The sequence below is a fragment of the Clupea harengus genome, chromosome 10 (genome assembly GCF_900700415.2).
Source record: "Clupea harengus chromosome 10, Ch_v2.0.2, whole genome shotgun sequence".
Lineage (NCBI taxonomy): Eukaryota > Metazoa > Chordata > Actinopteri > Clupeiformes > Clupeidae > Clupea > Clupea harengus.
The window spans coordinates 11,904,128-11,929,680 of record NC_045161.1 but is presented as its reverse complement, the minus strand read 5'-3'; the positions used below and the strand labels follow the sequence as shown (position 1 = coordinate 11,929,680).

The 25,553-nt window shown below is 44.4% G+C and overlaps 3 protein-coding genes across 4 annotated transcripts in view; all 3 read right to left on the bottom strand.

Moving 5' to 3' along the window:
* The window catches only part of cpamd8 (C3 and PZP like alpha-2-macroglobulin domain containing 8), a 47,154-nt gene extending 29,952 nt beyond the window's left edge, over positions 1–17,202 (bottom strand). For both annotated transcript variants that reach the window (XR_004164504.1, XM_031575387.1), the window contains exons 1-20: positions 16,551–17,202; positions 12,438–12,589; positions 10,972–10,994; positions 9,842–10,007; positions 9,202–9,254; positions 8,873–8,890; positions 8,002–8,056; positions 7,798–7,911; positions 7,414–7,498; positions 6,859–6,967; positions 6,360–6,587; positions 5,685–5,855; positions 4,783–4,911; positions 4,263–4,455; positions 3,658–3,833; positions 2,929–3,078; positions 2,603–2,761; positions 1,862–2,001; positions 1,585–1,647; positions 1,169–1,400 (exon numbers count right to left, since the gene is read on the bottom strand). Coding sequence is in view for 1 of the 2 variants with exons in the window: in XM_031575387.1 (XP_031431247.1) it covers positions 1,169–1,400; positions 1,585–1,647; positions 1,862–2,001; positions 2,603–2,761; positions 2,929–3,078; positions 3,658–3,833; positions 4,263–4,455; positions 4,783–4,911; positions 5,685–5,855; positions 6,360–6,587; positions 6,859–6,967; positions 7,414–7,498; positions 7,798–7,911; positions 8,002–8,056; positions 8,873–8,890; positions 9,202–9,254; positions 9,842–10,007; positions 10,972–10,994; positions 12,438–12,589; positions 16,551–16,642 (2,508 nt within the window). In the remaining variant the exon portion in view is untranslated. The remainder of the gene's footprint in view (positions 1–1,168; positions 1,401–1,584; positions 1,648–1,861; positions 2,002–2,602; positions 2,762–2,928; positions 3,079–3,657; positions 3,834–4,262; positions 4,456–4,782; positions 4,912–5,684; positions 5,856–6,359; positions 6,588–6,858; positions 6,968–7,413; positions 7,499–7,797; positions 7,912–8,001; positions 8,057–8,872; positions 8,891–9,201; positions 9,255–9,841; positions 10,008–10,971; positions 10,995–12,437; positions 12,590–16,550) is intronic.
* Positions 17,203–18,524: 1,322 nt separating this feature from the next.
* On the bottom strand, positions 18,525–21,768 carry sac3d1 (SAC3 domain containing 1). The gene is made up of 4 exons (XM_012839591.3): positions 21,660–21,768; positions 20,294–20,980; positions 19,616–19,985; positions 18,525–19,266 (listed from the first exon to the last, which is right to left on the bottom strand). Exons 2-4 carry the CDS (start codon positions 20,963–20,965, stop codon positions 18,809–18,811), a joined length of 1,500 nt encoding a protein of 499 aa, XP_012695045.1. The 5' UTR covers positions 20,966–20,980; positions 21,660–21,768; the 3' UTR covers positions 18,525–18,808.
* A 364-nt stretch (positions 21,769–22,132) lies between these two features.
* haus8 (HAUS augmin like complex subunit 8) lies at positions 22,133–25,396 on the bottom strand. Its single transcript, XM_012839592.3, has 10 exons — positions 25,285–25,396; positions 24,978–25,036; positions 24,818–24,879; positions 24,584–24,632; positions 24,152–24,232; positions 23,964–24,070; positions 23,525–23,683; positions 23,097–23,238; positions 22,731–22,872; positions 22,133–22,548 (listed from the first exon to the last, which is right to left on the bottom strand). Exons 1-10 carry the CDS (start codon positions 25,344–25,346, stop codon positions 22,458–22,460), a joined length of 954 nt encoding a protein of 317 aa, XP_012695046.1. The 5' UTR covers positions 25,347–25,396; the 3' UTR covers positions 22,133–22,457.
* Positions 25,397–25,553: the final 157 nt, after the last annotated feature.

The window sequence follows — 25,553 nt, the reverse complement described above, 5'->3', positions numbered from 1 at the left end:
CCTTCATGTAGCGTGACTTCCTGAGTACTCTTAAAGGATTTGGAGGAATTCCGAGGCGCATTGCAAATTTTCCATGCCTCCCTGACTCACGGCTCTCCGGCTCCCCGAAGGATTACGGATCACTCCCACCTCGCCGTCCCGGTTCGCAGCTAGCGTTTGGTAATGCGGGCGGATCGCTTCACAGCTCGGGCGTCCACACGCCACATGTCATAAATAACTCCGCCGTGCCTAACCCCCCTACACCCCCCACCCCACCACCCTTGCACCAGCTCCCCCTCCACCCCTAACAAAAATATGAATAACGTGTTTTCCACCAACATGAAAGCAGGGGGCTCCGCACTCACTCTTGCGTCATGGGGGCTAACACGGTTACGGCAGCTGCGCACACACGCAGGGATGCTCGCTAGCACGCACGCACGCACACAGGCAGGCAGGCAGGCAGGCAGGGAGGCAGACATGCAAGGCGCTCCTTTGGGGAGGGAGCGGATCCTTCATTGTGAGATTTGGGGAGTCACGCTCACGCTCAGACACGGCATCGGCAGAGGGACCTGATTGAAACAAGGCGGGGGGTGACACCCACTCAAAGTCCTCTGACAGCGCCCTCGCGGTCGTCCCTGCCCAGCACTCACTGCAGAGGCACACAGCTTAGCCTCCCCCAGCCCAGCATGTGTCGTCCATTTGTGTGGAACTTCAGTGTTCCAAAGAAACATGATGGTGGCTGGAGAAAGCTCTTTTTGAGTTTTCAGAGCATTTATTTGTAAGTGACTTAAGGTTACTTTTGTAAATACACACCTGTCCATAGGGACAACTGAATAGCCTATGAACTGGAAAGGAGGGTATATACTGTTCTCTTCTGCTATATATAACAGGGATATACTTTCCATTAATTTACACCATTCATCTCATCTTATGTGACCTGAGAAACTGCAGAAATTCAATTCAATTCAATTCAATTCAATTCAATTCAATAGCGCCAAAACAATTCAATAGCACCATATAGGCATAAGTTGCAAGAAAGCAATGTTCACATTATTGGCATCCAATGAGACAAAATATTAAAAATGGGAAGAATGATTGTTTGCTATCATTAATTATTGGTTACTTCAAGAATTAGCTAAATAAGGTAAAAGCATTTGCAAAACACCCCTGTCCTCTTATGTGCTCTCACCTCTGCACAGGTAGGTAAGTAGTTGTAGACAGTGAGGGGCACTTTGGTCTGCTCCCCGCGGATGACGCTGTACGGCAGGGTGAAATCCACAAAGAAGGGCTTAAACGTACGCAGCTCCGCCCTGGCCGCCATGCCCAGCCCCTTCTCCTCCGACAGACCAATCGCCTCTGTCACCCAGGTGGTAATGGAATCCGGGACGACTAATTGGAGCTCTGCTTCACCTGTGACATCACTGGTAGAAAAATGTCCAATCCCCTTTAAGTAAACACCAAAAACTACACATTCATCCAGAACACTGAAAGCATTACTTTCACACTGGCCTGTAAAAGAGTCAATCACTGAACATCTTGTGGCTCTTTTGGAAACAAAAGTTTGTTTAAGCATTCATCCAATTAATGTACACAAGACCCCAGTACCTGACATTGAGGCAGTGCCACACCCACGTCTCAGGGAAGAACGTTCGCCTGCGCTTCTCTGCTCTGCAACCAATCACAAGTCAGTCAAAACTGTAAACTTCTGCCCTTACATTGTGTGTGTGTGTGTGTGTGTGTGTGTGTGTGTGTGTGTGTGTGTGTGTGTGTGTGTGTGTGTGTGTGTGTGTGTGTGTGTGTGTGTGTGTGTGTGCATGTGCGTGTGTGTGTGTGTGTGTGTATGTGTGTGTGTGTCTATGCAAGCATCTGTGTGTGTGTGTACCTGGGCCCTGGTCGGGCATGTAGGGCTGCTTGTGTGGAGGTGTGGGGCTGGAACGCTGGGACTGCCTCATCTGTGTACATGCCCTCACTCTGCCTGTGGTTCAGTTGCACCAGGTCTGTCATCACAACCAGCCCGGTCTCCTGAACACACACACACACACACACACACACACACACACACACACACACACACACACACACACATGTATACACACAAACACAGACATATACACAGACACACACATGCACACAAACACACACACACAACGAGAAAGAAGTGTGAGTGAGTGAGACAGACAGGCATACAGACGCACGGAGAGACATTGACAGAGACAGATATAATCAGTACTGACAGACAAAGGAATCCAAACCAGGTTGCACTGGGGTGTGGCGTAGCTGGTGTTGTGTCTGGGCGTGATATACAGCTGTTGGCACTGATTGGGGGTGACACAGCTGGTTCTGTGTTTGGACGAGGTGTGGATCGCTTTGCGTCTAGACGTGGTTGTCTTTGTCTCTGGGTGTAACTTAACTGAGACTGTGGGAATGTAATATGATTGCTTCTATAACTGGTTGTGGCATTGCTGGTTATGTGTATGGGTGTCTGAGACCATGGATTAGCTCTTGGTGGTCCTGTGTGTGTGTGTTCGGAGCGGCTGGGTCTGTGTTTGTGTTGTTTGTGCTGCTCCTTCTGTGTTTCTGAAACTGTTTGTGGCTGAGTGTGAAGAACTGATCCTGTGCTCACCGTGAAAGCAAAGCGAGCATCTTTAGTGATGTCCCAGTGCCATGGAAACACTGATGACCGTCGTCGTCGTGATGATAAGCCCGGCCACCAGAAATGCCCATCATCTTTAGGTACCCCAAAAGCATCTGACACATCAAAGTCTGCCAGCTCTTTAAATACCTGCATTATCAAGCACACACACACACACACACACACACACACACACACACCGAAACAACAAACATTTGTGCTTCTATCAGGAACAGAAATCTTTAGAATGAACGTGTGGTTAGCAGAGCACAAAGAGCATATGTAAGAGAATATGTAAGGCCTGGTGCTGGACTGACCTTATCAGGGCTGAGCTGGAATCCTGGTTTGAGGAGGTACATGCTTTTGTCCACAGTGGCCACACAGACACATGACCCCCGTTCACCTTTGACCTTCAAGCTGATGGGGTCACCTGGTATGGACTCATTTGAGGAAAGCGTGACGGAGACCTACATGGGCACCACACACACACACACACAGACACACACACACACACACACACACACACACACACACAGACACACACACAGACACACACACACAAAGACACAGCATGACGACTGTGTCTTACAGCTACATTTACAATTCTGTATACAAGGGAGGTGTCCTGCTGTGGTTAAGAGGGGTAGTTAAATATCTATAGGGCTGTGGGGAACTATTCAGAGCCCCACAAAAACAATGAGCCCCAGACAACCCTCCTGGAGCTATGGCAATTCTCCCTGGAAACTCACACTGCTTGTATATGAAGTCATGGTAAACGTAAGTTATACTCTAATCCTGACATTTCTCTTAGACTTCTGTCAACAATGGGCAGTCATGGGACTTCCAATGGACTATTCGTCGAGTGTTACAATATATTATAATGAGAGACAAGAAGGGAGATGAGAGGAGAGAGAGAAAGAAACATGCAAGAATGAGTGTATATTTGTTACCGAGATACCTGGACACAGGTACAGAGAACGAGAGACAGTTAAAGACATTACAAGTGGTAGGGAGAGAGACAAAGAGAAAAAGGGGGATAGAAAGACCTTGTTTTCAAAGCTGGGCTGCACAGGAAGCTGAAGGCTGTCTGTGACCCCCTCGCCGTTCTCCCTGACGTAGTACACCAGCAACCGACTCAGGGGAGCCATTGCCGCGGTGACCTGGAATTGCAACGCCGTGACACAGCTGTCAATCTCGGTCTGGGGGAGGGCCTCTTCCTCCTCTGTCAACAAGAAAAGACATTAACTCATAACATTTCCCTGTGCAGACAAACAGGAACTCAAGATATGCTTAACTGTAGAGATTTTCAATAGAGTCTGTCAGGTCAATCAATATCCACATATACAAGTACATAGTAATAATTAGTAGCAAAAATGAATAGTACATTAGATTTGTATTAGAATTGTATAGAATAATCTCCTTATACAGAACATTCTGAAATGCACTTTCACACTGGATCTATACAAAACAATACAAATGCATAGTTAAAGATTACACCTGATAAAATAATGTCTTGTTAATTGTCTTTGATTATCCTTCAGTGTTTCATCTCATGTTTCATCCGACCTCTTGCAGCCATAGGCCTTTGTTGTGTCCGTCTGTATTATAACACAGCATTCTCATCTCTCTGGGGGTCTACAGGGAGGCTGACCTGTCTCAGAGGGCGTCTGTGTGGTGTGGATGTTCTTGTCGAAGATGACAGCCGCCCTCCTCTGCCGGTGGGTGCTCTGGTTGGGATGCTGCAGACCTGACTGCACAATGTTGCCCCGCGAAGCCACCTCATAGTGCAAGGTGAAGTTACACCCACATGTGGACTTCAGCTGCACTACTGTCTCCTGTCCGATCTGAGAACGCACACACACACACACACACACACACACACACACATACACACACACCGATAAGCATATAGGGAAAGAGACACATATTTGTCCAGTAATTTACACATACACAAGATGTCAAGGGTGCACGGCCACATACAGAGACATAGGCATATGCACAGCAGCACAGACACGCAGCACAGACACAGAGAAACACACAAGTTACAGACATCACACACTGGGCCATGCACACACATGCCATGCTAGTTATAGCTGGCTACTTTTAATACTCTTGTGTTACTATGTCTTTAATCTGTCTTTAAAGTGGCTGACAGGGCCACTGGTAAGCACCTGCAAGGGTTGGCCGGGACTCTGCAGCTGGATGTGGCACTTGCTGGGAGAGTACCAGCTGCTGATGGACAGGTAGCTGGGCAAGTACTGGTCCCCAGCAGCTCGTCCTTCTATGGACATCACTTTAGTCTGGGAGAGAGAGGCACATACGTACGCAAGTGGACACAGGCCATGAGGACACAGTAGTCAACTTGTGATCTCTTTTCACTGCATATTCTTTATATTCTAAATGTAGCAACCATCCACAAGAACATAGTATATTGAAAATATATCACAGTTATAGACAAACCGTAGAGAAGAGTGGGTAATGAGTGTAATATAGCTCTCATATTGAGTGTCTTAATTTCGCAATAAGACATTCGCATTAAAACAAACTGCATTATATCCTTAAAACTAACATCTATCTTGAACTAAAAGGCTCCAGACTTGTTATTACACAGAGTAAAATACATAAAAGCCATTAGCTATTTGAAATGGAAGAACGTTCAAGATAGATGTTAGTTTTAAGGATATAATGCAGTTTGTTTTAATGCGAATGTCTTATTGCGAAATTAAGACACTCAATTTAGATTTCCCGTTTTGGTGCATTTAGTTGTATCATGATATTCTTATTATAGCAATAATAGGCTCCAGACTTGTTATTACACAGAGTAAAATACATAAAAGCCATCAGCTATTTGAAATGGAAGAACGTTTATATCATATTTCTTTCTCTTTCTTGGCCCTGTTTACTCTCTACATGACATTCTCTTCCTTCTATAATTCACCCATTCTACACCACTCTTTCTCACTCTTCTCACTCTTTGTGTGTGGTTTCTTCTATCTCACTCTGTCTCTCCACAATTCCCACTTGTGTATTGATTTCCCTCTCTGTCTCTGTCTGTCTGCTACCTGCCACTGACCTCCAGCCAGACGTACTGTGCTGCTGTGGGGATGGAGGGGATCTCAAAGGTGGCCTGTCCATTCTGGGAGATCAGCTCGCTGGTGAACACATTATCCTTGGGTGTGAGCTCCGCCTTCACACGCACACGCACAGCATCCGCAGGGCTGCCGTCAGGGTATGTTACTTCAATCTACACACAGACAGACACACACACACACACACACACACACACACACACACACACAATGTACACATCTATAAACACCATGCAAATGAATACAGACCAAATGCCAATCATATGTTCACTTACATACACAAGGTGTATGAAGAGTACTGAAAGACTAGAGGTTGGTTTCATCTCTAGGTCTGTGGAGTAAATATTCTCTCCTATGTCACCATATAAATGAGCTCCTCACCTCCAAACGTACACATCACTGGTGCCATAACAGAGAATTTCAAATGAAGTTTGGAGAACTGTTTAGACCCAGAGAGATACAATCAGTTGATAAGAATTAAATTTATCCCAAATATTCGAGACTCAGTCTGAGGTATGAACAACCAAGAATTCAGGTCTATTCTTGCAATGATGTACACCAGAGGAGAGACTTAAGTATCACCGGATGTTTTCACCTAACTCTTAATATGGAGACAAGTCCTAATATTCCAGTGCTCCAATATTCCAAGACTCTCTCACCTTGCCCTTGTATGGCAGACCAGGCTTGAACTGCTTCCGTGTGTCCTTTGAGTACTTGACGTCGATCAGCTGCTTGTGGACGGGGGTAGAGTCATCCAGCATTGTCTGCCGACTGCCGTCCACACTACTGACGGACACCCACATGCTCACTGTGCCCCGGAAGTGATCCGCTACATCCAGCGGCATCATCTCCTTCACACACAAGGGAAAAGTTGCTGTGCCTCGTATCTGAAGAGAACAGACAGGTGGGAAACATTAAAAAAGGGACAGACAGGGAAGGGAATATTAAGATGCTGTCAGTTATATTATCAGTTATCTTATCAGTGAGGCGTTTGCATTGTAATGCCTCCATTGCCTGGTTAGACATACCCAGACAGTACAAATGCATCTAATCTGAAAAGTTACTGAATCACCTCCAGGTCTAGCAGACACCTGAATAGGTTGGTTACGTGGTTAGGCATCTCTACTAGCAGTGAGAAGCCCACCCTACTAGACTCACCTCCATGGTCTTGACCACTGGGTGACCTACATCATGGCGGTAGTACCCAACTCCATTCACCGTCATGTTCACAATCATCTTCCCAGTCACTGGCTTCCCAAATGTGTACCTGCAGGAGTGGATGCATTAATGGATGTATTAAGCATAAATGTATGTAATCATAAAGCACCAGCAGACACACCTGTAAGCAAGTGTTCAATGCTGACAATGACTGTCGTGAAAGATATGAAGCTACACTATAATCCAGGCTTGGATGGCTTAATTTGCTGGTGGCATACCACACGTTTTGCACCTGAGAGAGGTAACTCACCTCCTCAAGATTAAAAACAGCCATGTTTACCAATAAAGTATATTTTCAGATGTTTATACAGTACATATGGTACATTCACAGCTCGTGGAGCAATTTGAGAGGTCTCCACTTACTGCAGGCTGCAAAGTGGCGATAAGAGGAAACACTGGCAATGTCTACATACCGTATATGTGTCACTAAATCACAATATGAACATTAATTTTACTAATACTGTATAATACTAGAGGAGGTGCATTGGGGCTCACCTGGCCCTGACGGTCACCTGCTCACAGACGTTAAGGTCACGGATGTACCGCGGAGGCTCCAGCACCAGTTCAAACTTGGGGATGACTGCAAGCAGAGACAGACAGGGTTATGGCACGCAGTCAATCTATACATGCTACACAGTAAACAGACATCACAAGACTTCACATAAGGGTAAAGGAAAAAAACATAATGTATAAACACTCAATTATGTAGCAAAGTCAGACAGAAAAGCAAAAGCAGTACTTAGCTGAATTAAATGTCTTTCTCAACCAGCAGTAATGCTGTGCAATAATGAACATGACATGAGGTGCAGTATTGACCCATGCAAATGAACTGTGTAAGTGGACAGGCTGATGAGTGGTTTGGGGTTGATGGGTGCTCACCATACTTCTGCACCTCAAAGGATTTGTTGTAGGTGTGACCCTGCTGTTCAACAAAGATGAGCCACTCTCCGAACACCGGCTGGTCAGACAGGGGGAAGCTCATATTCACAATGCCTGAAACATAAATCAAGAGCAACGGGAATCAGAGATGAAACACCTCCATTAATACAGTGCATGCTGTAGAATCAGTGAGGGAAGAAATACCGCAGCAATGGGGCTTCAGTCCATTCCACTGGATCATCCTGGATCCCCGTGGATCCTGAAAGAATTCACCTAAAGTTACACACACATACTAGGACCACCCATAACAGACCTCAGCAGGGCTGCCTATCACATCCATCCAGGTAAGAAATTAACAATCTACAAGGCGCTACAACATACCTCAAAAATGGTTTAAGAAATGATATTATACTATTGTGAATTTGAGCAGCTCCACTGGGTTAGTTCAGGCTGCTGCTTAATAAGTTCTGTAATGTGATATATTTGAGCTCCTACTTCACAAGCAGATTTAAGAAAGTCGAGCATGCAAGCATCTCCCTGCAGGCGGTTAACCAGGGCACACAGCAGTGGGGTACCCAGTGGGTGTGCACTCTTATATGTATACATCACCAGAGTTAAGTTGTTTATATAACTTTCTCACACACACACACACACACACACACACACACACACACACACACACACACACACACACACACACACACACACACACAGATGTGCATGCACAGATGCACACACACACACACACACACACACACACACACACACACACACACACACACAGATGTGCATGCACAGACGCACACACACACACAAATGCACACACACACACAAATGCACACACACAAACAAATGCACACACACGCGCGCGTACACACACACACACACACACACACACACACACACACACACACACACACACACACACAGATGTGCATGCACAGACGCACACACACATCTGCTGCATGAAGCGGTTGGTCGACAGCCTGTTATCAGAGGTGCAGAGCCCTGTAATCTCCACCTGCAGGGAGAATAAACCAAGACGGGTGGTCCCCCCCAGTTAAGGACCACTCACCACAACATACGCCTCAATCTGAGAGAGAGAGAGAGAGAGAGAGAGAGAGAGAGAGAGAGAGAGAGAGAGAGAGAAAGAGAGAAAGAGAGAGAGTGAGAGAGAGAGAGAGAGTGATGGGGCAAAGAAAGATGGCATGTATTAAACAAATGCAGTACAGTGTATTATGTTTTACACTCAGTGACATCGTAGATGATTTATCAATAACAGTTTGTCAAGAACTGTTAGATGGCCTCCATATCCATCAGCTTAGTTTGATCTGTCTACTAATCAGCAGAAATATAATTAGTCATAGCTTGCAGGGGGGCATTTTCTTGAACATAATGACATACCTTGTCATTTGCTGGCCTCAGATCTGGTGCCATTGAGTAAACATTGATAAGCACTGGAAAAACAAAAAAGATAATAAAATGTTTAAATGTTCAAATGTTGAAAAACATTTCCGACATTAAAATTGTAAATCAACAATCAAAGTAATCAATGAGTGGTGCACAATAAGCACGGAACTCACTTTGATAGGCCTAATATGATAGTCCCCTGATACACACACACACATGCAATTATTACTTTACCTGTTGTGGATGTACCATTTCATGTCTATATCATTTGTGTGTATATTCACATTAACACAAAGTAGTGGATCATTTGAGTTTGTTATGAATAACATCAAATTTACTCCTAAGTAATTCTTGATGGAAGTGCCAAACACAGATGATCACAACTGAAATGGTTTTGTCCTATATACTGTATGTGCATCCACTCTCTTAACATAAGTGTACATATACGTAAGCATGTGCTACTCTCCAATCCATCAAAATGAAGTGTGCACACCCCAACTGCACTTAGAGTGCTATGAGCCATGATTCCTCACAGCACAACATCACTACAGTGGGTACCCAAGTGTACAAGAAATGGAACAAAGTCTCTGTGTAAATTTCAGGTTATCCAGCTGAGATGTGTGTCACCAGATACCTCTTTGCTGTGGCTTGTAGACAGGCTTGTCGGTTTGAATAAAGACAGCTGTCCCTTTGCTGTCCACCGTCACAGTGGTGGAGTTGTGGAAGATGTAACCTCCCTCTGTCAGGTGCCGGTTACCCCAGACCTTCAGCTGGGCCTGGCCTCGCAGTCCTGTGGGGACCTGAACAATGGAGAGGGACGGAGGGAAGACAAGAGAACAGAGCAAGAGATTGAGTCCTACACCGTACAGACATAAACACAACACAGATATTGAATATCCTCACCGCCAATGTGTAAACACTTACTTACTTATTACGAGGCCATTTCAGAATGTATTATATGCACTGAAGAATACAGCTACGTATATTCTCAGCTGTTGTATTGTGTCTAACTTGATGAACTACAACAATAACGTTTTGTGATGGCTGCGCACTGAGCAAAATATCCTTCAAAGACAATTACACAGGGGAAGTGTTGAATTCATAAGAGGTTCATAACCCAGTTATTTACAATGTCCCACAGAATGTCAGCAGCCCAGTGAGCCATTAAGAAGTTGAGAGGAGGGGGAAGAGGAGGAGAGGAGAGCAGAGGTGGAGAAGAGAGAGCTAACCACACAAAGAGATAAGGTACAAAATGGAAATGCCAAAGAAATATTTAGCAGAAACAACTCATGACACAGGGCTGGGGTTGCACCTCTCTCTCTCTCTCTCTCTCTCTCTCTCTCTCTCTCACTCTCTCTCTCTCTCTCTCTCGCTCTCTCTCTCTGTATCTCTCTCTCTCTCTGGTTAAGGATGAGGGAGGTCTGCTTTGACTTGCCCATGCTGGACTGATCCACTACAACCACAGAGGCGAGCGGACAGCTGCTGCCAATTACAACCAGGCTGTTACCTCCTCTCCCATGAATGTGGCGGGGGCAGATGTTCCCCTGTGCCCATAAATAATCCCCCTTTGCTATGTCTCTCAGAGACGTTGTTGTTGTTGTTTTTGTGCATGCTGTTGTTGTCACATTTCTGATTTGTGCAACGCCTACAGGCTGACAGGGATATTTCCTACCGTGCAGTTACACTTGAAGTTGTTATACAGTCTTTACTAATCATCAGAAGGACAAGAGGTAAGACACAGAATGCTTGTTTGGGGTTTCTCACCTTGAGTTTGATGGTTCCTTTATCTGAACAGAGAGAAAGCACACAGTCAGTAGAGGTAATCATAGTTAGATGCCTGTGACTAATGACAATATATTAGTATCTGTTCCAAATGTCAAAACAGGACTGGACATTCACATGAGTCAGAGGCTGCTCTTATATGACATCAGCATCATAAAAAACATCTGACCTTTCACACTCTCTCTCTCTTCCCTCCCTCTCCCTTTGTTTCTCACTAGCGCAAACATCAAGAATAATATACACAAATACAAAATACGCATCCACCCATTTGTGCACAAACAACCACAAAAACAGCCATGAAGTCAGCACACACTCGCACTTGCATTACCACACCGGCAAAAAAGTTTTTCATTTCAAGCCAAGAATGGCATCAGTGATGTTTTATCATACACTAAGCACGCCAGAGGTGGTCTCAATAGGGCAGTGCTGAGATAGATGGTCAAAGCAGAGTACAAGTGTGTTGATGTTTAGTGTTGAGGTCACCAGTTTCAATTACTCATGAGGAGCCTTTTCTGAGAACTACCTTTACGCAAACACAGTTCACCTTCCCAAACATGTGGAGGCCTGTTCTTCCAGGATCAGAAGCACATTTCAGTTCATCAAGAAGAAAGGGTGTATGTGTGTGTGTGTGTGTGTGTGTGTGTGTGTGTGTGTGTGTGTGTGTGTGTGTGTGTGTGTTCATCAGGCTGACACTGCAGCTGCCTCTCCCTGGTGGAGCTTCCCTCATGTAAGCAGTGTTGTCAAACAGATCACATACGTTATGCACAGGCCCCAGATTGCCCTCAAACAGAGTCTGTACGTGTGTGTGTGTGTGTGTGTGTGTGTGTGTGTGTGTGTGTGTGTGTGTGTGTGTGTGTGTGTGTGTGTGTGTGTGTGTGTGTGTGTGCATACATATTTGTGCATGTGTGTGTGCGTGGGTGTGTGCATGCATGTGTGTGTGTTCTGCTGAGAGAAAAATGGATGTGAAGGAGAGAGCATGGCAACATTCCAGCTAAGCACTCACCTAAAACACACACACACCTACTGTGATGCTGGACCATGATTCATTTCCAGCAACAACAAAAAACATACTGAAAAACACACTCTCCCTCTCTTTTTCTTTTACTTGCTCCTCAGAATAGTGCAATGATTAACTGTAATACCCAAATGACACTGCATACAGGAACACAGGCACCACACACACAGCTAATTCACATTATTAACAAATTATAATTTGACAGTCTTATGTGAGTCTTTGAACTGAAATGTGTTTCTGAAGGACAGAGAACTGCTTCACCTCAACCCCCCCCCCCACACACACACACACACCACCGCACGCACGCACGCACGCACACACGCACACGCACACGCACACGCACACGCACACGCACACGCACACACACACACACACACACACACACACACACACTCACACTCACACTCACACTCACACACACACAAACACCTACCTAGTACAGTGCCATGGCTGTGGGCCACTGTCTCTCCTTTGACTGAGAGCTGCACCTGGACCCGGGTCTCCTCCACCGCATTGAAGAGTGTGACGCTCACAGCCTCCTCGACTCCAGCGCGGAACACAGACGGGGCCGCCACTAAGTAACCCCTGCAGAATACAAACAAACACTGCCTCATTACCACTGTATCACATGTTAATAACCTACATCAGCAACCCCTTCAGAACACACAGACATATAGTCAGCAATGACAAGGAAAATGAGAGAGAGAGAGAGAGAGAGGGAGAAAAAGTGAGATAAAAATGACCTTCCAGAGCCTGACAATGTAAGGACTCTTCCATATAAAGACAAAAAGTCTATAGAACCCGACTCAGAAGGGGGGCTTCACACACAATGTTACATCAATGTCTAGGCACTGAGTCTCTCTGGGTGGTCTTAAGGTGCCAGTATGGTACTCAGACTCCGTTACGGATGGGCGTGCCGCCGGATAGGACGGATTAATTAGCATTTCTGTTGCCTTTATGGTTCTCCAAAGGCTGGGGGTGCTGAAAACAATTCACCGCCAGAACAGTAGGTGGTGAAGCGGTTTTTTGTCGAAAACACATTGCTTTGTTACGTCTTTGTAAGTTAGAAATCGTCTTTGTTTATCTCCCACGTCTCATCACACGTGTGCCCTCCCTACCAGCTGTCACTAGTCAGACGATAAGTGCAGCAGGTATAGTCACATGATAATAGATTTAAGAGTGTGTCTAATGCTATATAAACACCTAAAAGGGCAAACTTATCTCTATCATGGTAGGTATTATTTGTGGGGAAAATAGTAGCACTCTATAACAAAATTATATGCTTTTCTTATATACAATATTAAAACTATTAAAAAACGATTCCCTGAAATGAATACGTTCTTATTTTCTTTGGTATTTTTGTCATATTCAGATTTGCAATGATGATTGCTGGGTAATATGTATGTTGTGGTCCAATGTCAAGTCTCTATTTTATCATGTGACGAGACGATGGTAGGCTATAGCTAGTTTAGGCACAGCATCTGAACGTCAAGACCGACAAGCTGACAGTGTTGTACAAGTTCACACCTCTCATGAACCAGTTCAAAGTTCAGTTCAAACAAGTAAACATGAATAGTTCACGTTCATAGTTCACCATTTAAATTCTGAACCAGTTCATAGTTCAGTTCAGTTCAGTTCATAGTTTTAGAGTGGAAAGTGAGAATGAAAGACTTCACTTGTTTTTTATAGAACACTTTATCCATCACTACCCTTTGCCTTAAACTAAACTTCATGTGTATCAATTACTAAAATAATAATATTTTTTTTATTATTATTGCAACCACCCTGTCAATTTTCCCCTACCACAGCGTTTCTCGAAGTGTGGGGAGAGCCCAACTGCTGGGTCGCAGAGACGTGACAGGTGGGGGCAAATGGAGATGAGCAGGAGATTTTCCTGTTGCAATGTCTTCCTTTATAGACAGTAACGATAATATACCCCCATCGCACTAAACAACCACACTCAAACAAAGAAATATTGTATTGTTAGAAACAATAGCAGGGCAGAGCACACGGATAATCCATAATCAGCATCTTGGCAAATTTGGCGGCCTGCGCGATAAAGCATTCCATATTTAAAACATCTTAATAAGTAGTAAAGTCAACTTGTCTGCTTCACATGATGGAGAAGTTCGTTTATTGACACATATTTTAAGGACGGCCACAGCGCTTTAAAACGAAGTGTTTATAAGTTACATTATTCAAAGGTGGAAGGTTGGTCAGTAATCAGTCTAGAGAGATAACTGAACAAAACTCTACTCCCTTGCCTCACGGGTGCAATACCATATGCCGTTTAATCATATTTGATAGAATGAAGGACAAATGAGTTGTGAATAATATCACCGAGTTTGAAAGGTATTGGTCCGGTAATAGCCGCGTGACAGCTGTGTGTTTTAAGCAAGTACAATGTGTGTGCGCCGAGTTGCGTAGAGGCCGAGAGCGGTATTGCAGAAAAATTATAACTCGCAGCATATTGAAAAAAAGAACTCCATTTTTTGGAGCTGTGAACTTAGTTCTAAATTTTGAATTATAAACTATGAACTGAACTAGTTCATTCTAAAATTTGTGAACTATGAACTGAACTAGTTCATGTAGAAAGTGAACTTTCCCAACACTGGAACATGTTTGCTTCATATAATGCAGAAGTTCGTTTTTGAGAGTAAATTAAATCACTTTGTGCACTTAACGTTTTTTTTTTTTTTTAAAGAAACTGTCATCTGGAGAGTTTAAAACAACACTTAATGAGGGGAAATGTACTGCATGGAGATATTTCTGTCGGAAGACTTCTGCGGATGTGATCTTTCACAGCAGCTGCCTTGAGGAACAGGCAAGACGGAAGAATTTCCAGACAGCAGCACCGACATTAAGTCAGGAGTGGGCTGCTGTTTAGAAAGGTCAAAGATCACCTTTAACTGCACAAAAACATGCAGAACCTTTCTAATTATAGTGCTGCCTCTGCAGGGCATAGGGCTCGATTGGTGAAATGCAGTGAAAACACGAGTTTACAGTCTTCCGTGGGCCAATAACTGTCACTCGCACTTCCAGAAAAGTGGGGCAAATAAATATGATTTCTAACCTCGTTTTTTTTTTTTCAATGGCCTACCGAAACTATGTGACCTCTTGTGGTCTGAGGGGCTTGGGCGTTGTATCAGCGAAAGAGCAGGACTCCGGTGAAACGGGCTCGCGCTCTCTTCCCACCAAGGCCTGATTGTCTGCGAGTCGGGTCAGGTGGTTGGCATTACCGTGCCGGGAGCCAGAGGTCTCAGAGTCATGAGAAAATCCCTTCAAAAGTGCGGCTTAGAGAGCCGCAAGATAATGCGAGGAAATTGACTCCGCCAGCATTTGATCTGAGGTACCTCTGTCCTTAACCCCTTCATTTGCGGGCCTTATCAGGATGCGAGCACAACACTTACTCTGGCTGTGCTCTTGACACCTCGGCGGCTCTCCACTCTCGCCTCCACATCTCTGAACTTCAACGATCCATAAATCACTGCCAGAGTGGGCTTTGACTGTGCTGAAATGCCAGTGTGCCTTAAAACCACCACAGGTCAATGAGGTAAGGTTTAGAAGCCAAGGAGAAGGGGGGGGGGGGGGGGGCATAATCACTCTCTGTGGTGCATTCTTGTGCAAAATCACTTGGCAAAGGCTGCTCGTAACCCGCTCACAATTAACACAAGCAAACTCCGCAGCCAGTTTGAGATTAGACTCCTGGCATGCTGTTGACAAGGACCCAAGCAATAGCGTCAAAGAGGTCAAAGTCGAGTGAAAGCTCAGCTCTCACAGTGAGGTATTATCATTTTACTAGACTATGAAAAGAAATCTAGTCCCCGGGGAGTCCCATAATATTTGTGGTAGCCACACAATTGAGGCACTCACTGCAAGCAGGCATCTTGAACTGTTTAAATCCACAGATTATCTGAAAGAAACCCTTAGGGATACTGTACTGAAACTTTAAGGTTTACATCTCTTTTGGTTCCCTCAAGCTCAGAATAAACTCTTGACCTTTGTGTGTTGTGTGTGTGAAGCCTGACCTCTTGACACACAAAGGACACATTAGGGTCAAGAACTGACTCTGAGCTGGAGAGGGAAAAGGCAAAGCACTACATAATCAATAAACTCAAAAGACAGAGAAACAATGTGTTTAAATACAACAAACGAAACCACTAGTGAATTTTGAATGAGTCAAATGGAACTGTAAATGCAAGAAAAAAAAAAGCCTGAAGGCATTGGTATGCAAATAAAAGCGCCCCATTCTACGGGAGTGCAGACTGATACATTCCTGATCATCGCAGATCAGCACCCACGCGCCTGCATGATGTTGCTCTGAAGAAAGACACGAGTTCGTACTGTCAGTGATGTTCAACAAATGATCCTGCAATTTGTTTGTTTGAACAACATGCGTTTTTGAATTTTGTTCAATAAAGCATATATTGCTGAATTGGTGCGCATGAAAATAAGCGCGACTTTATACTGAAAACAAAGGACAGGCTACACATGACATTAAACACGTTAAATAGGCAATAACAACACTAACAGTAGGCTAACTTACTGTCTGTCTTGTGCACTACCGCTTCTGGCAACAACGAGGAAAATAATCCAGGTGAGAGCCCACCAATCTTTTAAAGTGTTCCAAAATGTCATTTTCTTCAGTCATCCAAGGCCAGAGACCTCCACCTCGGTTTCTCCAGTGTAACAAAATTATTTTAAGGTTCAGAGCTTTTCAGTTCAAATATTCCTTAAGTTTGATTTTGCACTTCTCAATCAAAAGAATCCATTGAAACGTGCAAGACAGAAAGCGCATCGCTTTTGCCTGGATTCAGTGCACAGGGATCACATTTTATCTCACTTTGAGAAATCCCGTTGCGTGCAACTCGACTTTTTTTTCCTTTTAGAGCCCAACTTCACTCAACAGACAGTGCTCCATTCGTTGCTTATTCATCTGCCTCGGTTCCGCTCTCATATTTCAGCATCACAAATTATTAGCGTCCGCCCCCGCCCCCTGAAAAGTAGTAGGCTACGATATCTCCAAATGGTTATTGATTTGTTTTCGGTGAAACCCAACGCAGGCGACCCGACACTACACTCCGTCCATTCCATGAGTATAAAACGCAGGCTTGTTGCCTCTTTGAAGTTTCAAAGCTTTTGTCCCAATCGGTGGTGCGGGTCAAAGCACACTCCAGCAGGACTACAATAGGGGTAAACCCCCAAGCCCCTACCTTTATTGTAGGCCACTCCGACTAGTCCGTTCACTAAAGTGGCACATAAAACATAACCAATCTGAGTGAGTCAAATTATGGGTATGTAAGAGTGATGTATTTCTAGAATAAACACAAAAACATTCATCTGGATTTTAAAAGGCTATTTGATTTATCAAATGGACATCTACACAGAATGACACAATATTTTATAGACAGTGTCAACTAAAAGAAAGCTGTGTCAACAAAAAGCAAAATACTATGGTTAATTTCTATAGACGTATAGTATAGAAAAGAACGAAAAAAGTCAGATCAATTCTACTCATTCGCTCGTCCACATTTGGAACGCAGATTTTCACAGCAATGTGTGCTTTTGACGCCCTCTGCTGTTAAGCAGACGTGTCCTATTCTCTGCGGGGTTTTCTACAGACTACAGCGTTTCAACAGCTGTGTACCCCCCACTTCTGCAAGCTCAGCCGATGAATTGTTGATGTCAGCAGAGCAAAGCCCTCGGTGAAAGTAAGTTTTAACGAGCTTTACATGTGTGATATTTATTTACAGGGCTCCGTCGTTTTGCGGCCCAACTGAATATGAGGCTAAAATCCCAGAACATTTTGAAATGTTGAAATGCAATTAAGCAGTGACTTAACTAGTGGTAATTAGCAAGGAGATATGAGGGTGTGGTCTCAACCTAAACACGGTATAAAAAAAGTGTTGGCCTCGTAAAATTCTTATTTGAACACTAATGCAAAACATGAACCTTGCGTCAAGAAGTCATCTGGAACTTAGAACTTCATCGTTCACTTGCTGGGGTTTGTGTTATTGTGTAGTGTGTGTAAATGTAGTTGTGTGATATGTGTAACTTTTATATCTGTTAATTCTTTTTCCAAGTAGGCAAAGTTCAAGTGGCATGTTGAACTGTTCTCCAAATACAAAAGAAGTCTGCCCATCTCCATTATTTCACTTTGCTGGAGACCTACTTCAACAGTGTTTTGGTCAGATTCCTGCCTGATTCAATTGAGTATCCAGAACCACATTTCTTGTTGGTTTCTTTTATTACATTCACAAAATGTTCTTTTCAACAACATAATTAGTATAAACTATTATTTATTCTGGTTTAACTCTTGGTGTGTACTATCACACAGCAGACTACCCTTACAGTCTACCCAGTCAGTCATAGAATCCTCCTCAGCTACTCCCTGATCTCTCTGACAGTACCCTGACAGCATCGTTTATACATTTTTTATTTATTTGTTAGGCGCCATTAATAAAGTAAGGCCATTTCTTTCATGTTAATTAAGTGGATATAGCCACACGCAAACACTGTGTAAACAAACACAGTCTTTATTATGAGTTTTAAAAAAATAAACATGACAAACATCTTCAAAAACAATACAGAGAGACAGCACCATAACTCTTCCACTCTCACCTCTGGCCACCGCAAAAGTCCCGAGTGGCACATTCCTGCGGAGGCTCCTCAAAACTCGTTAAAGCCCAGTAACAGTAACACTCACGCTCACGCTCAGGCTCAGGCTCAGGCTCACGCTCACACTCACGCTCAGGCTGACGCTCAGGCTCACACTCACACTCACGCTCACGCTCAGGCTCAGGCTCAGGCTCGGCCATGAATGATGCAGGCCACCTTCGGCTCAGACTCCGTCTCCCTCTTGTGCGTGGTGGCACAGCGCACCTCCTCCTTGGGCATCTCCAGGAAGTCGGCCTTGTTGAACCCCACCCACTCGCCGCTGACGGTCACCCCGTGCGCTTGGCACAGCCTCTCGGCCTGGGGCTCTCCCAGCGTCAGCAGGCCGGCCAGGTGGCCCAGCGGGTAGCGGCAGTTGCGGCTGCTGTGCCCGTGGCTGTACAGGAACAGCAGCTGCCGGCGGTTGGCCAGCAGGTGGCGGTGCAGTGCACAGCCCTGCAGGAAGTCCAGCCGCCCGGCCAGGCGTAGCAGGCGCACGGGGTTGCGCTCGCAGAAGGCCCGGCACACGGCCAGCGCCAGGAGCACAGTGGGGGAGGAGCGGACACGGGTAGGGAGCTCCAACGCGTGCTGCATCACACGCGCACAGCCTGAGAGAGAGAGAGAGAGAGAGAGAGAGTAAAGATGAGTTTATCATTCACATTGTACAAATCGGTATGTCTTTGAGAACCTTGGATTTGGCGTATCAGTAAATATATGTACGTTTAAGTCAGGCCATACACTCTTAATGACTAAATAAAGAATGGCTATAACTTAAGGACTTTGGCGAAGATGAGCCTGTAGATGGAACACTACATGCATGTGAAAATGGTAGCAGTAGTAGCTTTTGTAAACATGACATGAAACCAATTTCCTCCAAGGTCATTGGTAAAACAATGTTACAAAGTTCTCTGTTGATAATCAAGTTGTGTAGTCAGTGACGGTGAAACTGTAACCCACCCAGATTGTAGAGCAGGTTGAGGGCCTCAAACTCCTCTTGGTGTTTATATTGGCTCTGGGGAGTGCCCTCGCCCTGTTTATGTGAGCTCTCTGGTGCTTGCGAGTCCCTTAGTGCGTGCACATCTCCTGCTGTGTGTGTGCTCAGCTCGTGGCAGTAGTTCTCCAGCAGCCAGCTCAGGCTCTCCTGTAGGTGCGTGTCATTTATCTTGGGGTCGTAGAGCTGCAGCGGCTCTCCACACAGCCTTTGGGAGGCGTAGATGTGGAAGCGCACCATGCGCTCCAGGATGGCCACGCACTCTGGCCCAGAGGCCCGCTGGATGATCAGGTCCTGCCTGACGCTCCGCAGGCGGTCGAACACAAAGCTGTACACCTGAGAGACACATCACCACCACACATCACTAACCCATTTACAGCATTAGCATGGTAAGTTCAATCATGTCTGTGATATTACAATACACGCGGTCATTCCTGTTCATATTTGGAGATTGACAAAAGATAGATGAAACTGAAAAGACCTTAACCTTAAGATATATGGCTCATAAATACATAAATCTGTGAAACAGGAAAGCTCCATCAGGTAGGAGACATCAAACTGCCCATCCCATTTTTCCTTCTTTACAGATGTGTTGTCATTATTGCTACAGATGAACCAATGTGACTTGGATCATTCTCTCTAACCTCAGTCCATGGCTGCAGAGACGGGGAGCCAGCGATCTCATCAATGAGGTAGCAGACTGTTTTGAGCAGCACAGTGGGGGGTCGGAGGTCACTGGGCTGGGTGGCATCCTTGCCCGCGGCCGGACGGGAGTACTCTTTCACCATACGAGCGGTGTCAGCCTTTGGCCGTCTGTCTTTCTCTGTGCCTGCAAGCATCTCAAAGCGGTGAAGTCGACACTGGGCCTCCCTATCCTGCAGCTCGCGCTTGGGACACATGGCCATGCAGGTGCCCTGAGGGTTGGCATTGGGCCTCTGGACTTCCTCCTGCTCTGGCTGTTGTGTCCATCCCTGGTTCTGTCTATCCTGTTTGGGCTTCTGCATCCCATCCTGCTGCTGTCTATCCTGGTCTGGCCTCTGCCTCCAGTTCTGGTGCTGTCTATCCTGCTCTGGCTGCTGCCTGTACTGTCTATTCTTCTCCCTTTGAGGTCTCCAGTGCTCTTGCTGTGGTCTACTCCATGGCTCTGGTTGCTCGTCCCACTGGGGTCTCCTCTCCTGCTGGTGACCCCATCCTTGGGGCTCCCAACACTCAGACTCTGGTCTCCCAGCACGCGGCTCACCATCTTCCTGTTTAGGTCTCCACCCTTGCTGAGCCCTTCCCCTGCCTCTCCTTGGGCGGTTAGGTCTCCCGTTCATGGGGGACAGAGATAACTGTATTTTAAAAACAAATGACAAGAAAGCTATTCTGTGACAAATGTATGGGTTACTTAAAGAGAATGTATCAAGCCAGAAACAAGCCAGTAACTTTCATTTTTGTTCTGGAAAGGTTATAAGTCCAATGAGAGGGGTGCTCAAAGACTTAATTTTCAAGGAACCCAACTTTCAACATAAAATGTATGTAAAAATTAGACTGCAATGCAATGCCCATCAACTTGAGTTGCTGCTGTGATTTGAAACATTGGCTAACATTTTTTAAAAACATACACAATGCTACTTGTGGGGAACTCTTTATATATCCTTCTCCAGAATGCAACATTTTCACCCCTGCTGCATGTTAACCATAAGGTCACCTTATGATTCGGACTGTGAACACAGCAGTGCTCGTTCGTCATTACGTATGGTCCGTTTAGCGAAATAAAGTTGGCAGACTTCATCAGAAATCATGCCGCTGGCTTAAATCTTCCAATCAGAAGTGAAAGTTCCACTGCTAGCTATTTGATTTTGCTAGTTTACCGTGGGCTTTAGAGAGCTTAACATTACAAGGGCTAAATTATACTCCGTTTTCACACAGTTGTTATTCAGCTTATTACATTCTATAGCACCTATAAACTTTTCAGAAACAACTCATTTTCACAATCAAAACAGAAAGCCATCAAATTTGGCCACTCACTAGCTTTTAGATGAGCCTTCAACCATTGGCGTTTCCACACAAACGGGGACCACTGACCAAATGCACATCCGGTGTGCCTTCAAAATAAAGGTCCGCAAACCGAAACTTCACCACGTCATGCATTACAAGACATCGCAATGTAAGTGTTTTATTACAGTTAATGCCCAACCACTTTGGAAATCTTTCTTCATTATTATTCTCTATTCTAAAATAAGTTAACTCGACAATAGATAATAAATCTATTGCCCTATCTGCCCTTATAGACTCTAAGGTGAACTGTAGACAGTGCAACAATGAAACATACTAGGTAATATCTACCAGGTGAATTTTTCACTATTAAGGTTTATTGGCTTGTCAAAAGTTCAAAGTCCATAGCGTTATACGTTTTTTTTTTGTGCAGTCACTTTTCTACCTCTCCCCACTTCCAAACCAATTTTCAGCTTCTTCAAGAAAGGGATAAAGTGACATTTACATGTAGTCATATAATATATTTATTGTACAATTTCAGAAAGGTAAAAATCGGTCAAGCACTGCTACAAGGTCGGCTCCTTGAAAAAAAAAAAAAAAGGTAAAGCACATACTTTACATGAATTATATATATATAAAAAAACACATACAGGACAACACTACACTCATCTATACATACATACAAATCTACATCCACCACTAAACATGTTTAAAGTACACATGATCATTGGGACCCAGGTACAGTAAAGGCAATTGTGGTCTCGGGGTATTGGCTGGAATCAAGGCCCCGCGGCTGGGATACGCAAGGTGCTGGGAGGTGCTACGAGATGTTCATGGAAGTAGCAGGTTCTCCTTCTCCAAGAGGCTCTCAACAGTCAGCTGACTCACCAAGGAGGACAGCTCCTGCAGGTCTGAGCCCCCCCTGAAAGAAAAGGGAAAGGACACTACGTTCATTGATCCCTCCAAGTATCAAGTGCCAGTATTTCACACCCTGGGAAAAGTTCACTTCTTTCATAGTAGTTTTGAATCCTGACAGCTAAGGGGAGGAATTGAACAGAGAGAGTGCAAAACGACCTCAGATGTGGCATCCACTTGTTGGCCTACCTGACCAGTTGCTGGTTAAGATCCTGGGCTGAGTCCTTTATTCTGCTTAGATTCTCCCAAGCAGACTCGCTTCCCTGATCCACTCCCTTGGTGTGCTGCAGCAGGAGCTCCTCACTTCTCTTCAGACATGACACAGCCTCCTCTGCATCATCATATCCAACAAAACAAGCAAATGGGTGAATGAATACAGTGAATAGTGTGACCAAATGGTTAGTGTAAAAATAGCCTTATTCCCACAAGAGTGATATGTCTGACCACCCTCCAAAGCCCAGAAAAATCCTAGAGGTATCTCTTAAAATAATCTGGCACAAGGGTGAGCATACACATCTGTCTCAATCATGGTGATATCCACTTGCACTTCCTGACCTAAAAACTGCTCTCGGTTATCTTCCAAGTGGAGGTTCTTGACTGGTAGCTCATGCCTTGTGGCATCCACGGCTGTTGCCAGCATCTGGTAGTTTTGAGTAAACTGGGAGGTGACTGCAGCCACTGGGGTGAGTGCAGCAATCTGAAAAAAGAGGGTGAATTTTGTGAAATGACATTTTTGAAAGTTGTGCTGAAATGTTACAATGACGTCTCCTCACATCCAAAAGTACGTTGCGGTTAACTATAAGAGATGGGTCCCACATTCCCTGCCACTCACAGGAAGATGATCAGACCATCTTACAAGTCATACGCCATGATGTACAGCCTTAGTCATGTTTCTCCCAGCTGTGCATGTTTTAATTCAAGGAGCGTAGCACAACACCAAGAAGAAAGATATGCGGAAAGAAGAAAAGCGACTGAGAAGTTACCTGTGCATCCAGCAGGTTGTTCAGCTGCTTTTGTTTCTCTCTCAGGTGATACTGACGCTTCTTCTCATGCACTGTAACCTGCAGCTCCCTCTCAACCTCCATCATGGCAAGAAGTTCCTTCTCTGCTTCCTTTTTCATTATGTGAGTGTTATGCTCCATCTGAAAAGACAATTCCGTGAGCACACGTAAGTACCTATTCATATACAAATACTACCACACAAATACCTAAAATGATCGCAAAAGCTGAAGCTAGAAGGTGTTTTTTCAGTCTAATGTGTGTTATAGTGGATAAGCAATAGTTTGTGTTTTGTAATTTGTCTATACTATGGCACTATAAAAAAAGGTGTGGTCTCGAGCCAATGAAGGCACTCAACTGCTTAAACCAGCATCTCAAATGTTAGCATTTGACCATGTTATTTCAAAGTACTAGAATTTGTACCTTAGCAGTAGTATATGTCAGGAGGAATGTCTGCAACTCTATAATATCCTTAGAATGTTTAGGTTCCACTGTTTCTGTGTTCCGGGGCCCTGGACTCAATGGCTTCCCTGTAACACAAGATATATGGTACTTGCAAAATATTTCACATTACTGCCACAACGATCCTATCATGTAGAACTCTTACTCACCTACAATGGCGGACATATCAAAATCTGGCCGCAAGGCATGACCAAGTAGAATTGTTGACTGCAACACACCATCACAATTTACTGCGGAGTAAAAACAAAAACATTCAAACATTGTACATAACAAATCAAGTCTTTTCAACGAGCTGCAAGCTCCTTTCCAAATTAATAAGTTAAACCAAAATGCAGAATTTAAACTACTGATATTTTTAGAGATAGTCCATCTTATCTCTGTAACTAACCAGAAGCGGTCCCCAAAAACAAAAACAAGGCAAGGCAGGTTTATTAGTTTAATAGTGAAACACATTCAGAAAGCTGAAACTTCATATATTTTCTACAGAACATATCTCCTCAACCTTAGAGTATTAGACATGCTCACTTGTGTCATTCAGGCTCTGCGCAAATGTTACATTCCCATCCACTATCCCCACTCACATGTTTCCTGTAATACAGTATTCTGGGACGTCTTTTGAGGAGTTGCAGGCTAGAAGAGAACACAAATGCAAAGGTTCTACTACATTACGCTAGTTAATAGTGCATATATTGTAAATGTATTCAAGCAATCCTTATCACGAGGGGAGAAATCCCACCGAATCTATTCGGTACTGCAGACTGACGATTGTGACTACAGTACAGGCTACAGTTTCAATAGGATACTTCAAGACCTACCTTGGGCTGAGGTTTCTTTCCAGTTGTTTGCATGTAACGAGACTTCACGGTGGTACCTGTAGCTGTGGTGCGGTACAGACAATTAAGTGTTAGGATAACAAATGACGTTTGATATAGTGGTACTCTGTTAAGTTTAAATTAACAAGGTTCGGTCACTCACGTTTAACCTTTTTCCGTGACCCACTGTTTCCACTGGTATTTTCATTCCCTGATATCCCACTGCAAAATACAATACAAAAAAAGAATGTTCTTCTCGAAACGGGTAATAGACATTCACTTGATAAACTATAAGATACAAGATATTGGCTTAGCATTGGTGCAAGAGCCAGCTATAATGGCTACTTTTGGTATGGCCCCCGATGTTGACATCTAGCATCATCGTTAGTGACAACAGCCACACAATTGAACAACCACATATCACATGATGTCACATTTTACATCATTTTATATTTGTCATCCATACTCACTTTTTACCATCTCCTAATACACTCTTGTGGAGCTCAGCTGAGGTCAACTTTTTGTTAGCCATTCGTAGATTGGCGCCGATGCCTTAACAATAAGGGGTCGTCAGGAAACAAAAGTCTAAATACAATATTCCCACTCCATCCTGTTTCAGGTTAGCAGTTAATTGTTGTCAATAACTTGCATCAGCCGAAAGTAAATTCATCCTTCATCATGTTTATCCCTAAGTCATTCTAATTTTAATTTAATTTCTCGGTTTTTTTATTTATTTTTT

What these genes read in the sequence shown, in the direction of transcription:
- sac3d1 (XM_012839591.3), bottom strand. Translation starts at nt 20,965, where the DNA reads ATGAACGGGAGACCTAACCGCCCAAGGAGAGGCAGGGGAAGGGCTCAG. An exon ending in CTCTGCAGCCATGGACTGAG is followed by an intron (nt 19,986 to 20,293) that starts GTTAGAGAGAAT and finishes TGTGTCTCTCAG; the next exon opens with GTGTACAGCTTTGTGTTCGA. An exon ending in CAACCTGCTCTACAATCTGG is followed by an intron (nt 19,267 to 19,615) that starts GTGGGTTACAGT and finishes TCTCTCTCTCAG; the next exon opens with GCTGTGCGCGTGTGATGCAG.
- haus8 (XM_012839592.3), bottom strand. Translation starts at nt 25,346, where the DNA reads ATGGCTAACAAAAAGTTGACCTCAGCTGAGCTCCACAAGAGTGTATTA. An exon ending in GAAAGAAACCTCAGCCCAAG is followed by an intron (nt 24,633 to 24,817) that starts GTAGGTCTTGAA and finishes GTTCTCTTCTAG; the next exon opens with CCTGCAACTCCTCAAAAGAC. An exon ending in TAACCGAGAGCAGTTTTTAG is followed by an intron (nt 22,873 to 23,096) that starts GTCAGGAAGTGC and finishes ATGATGATGCAG; the next exon opens with AGGAGGCTGTGTCATGTCTG.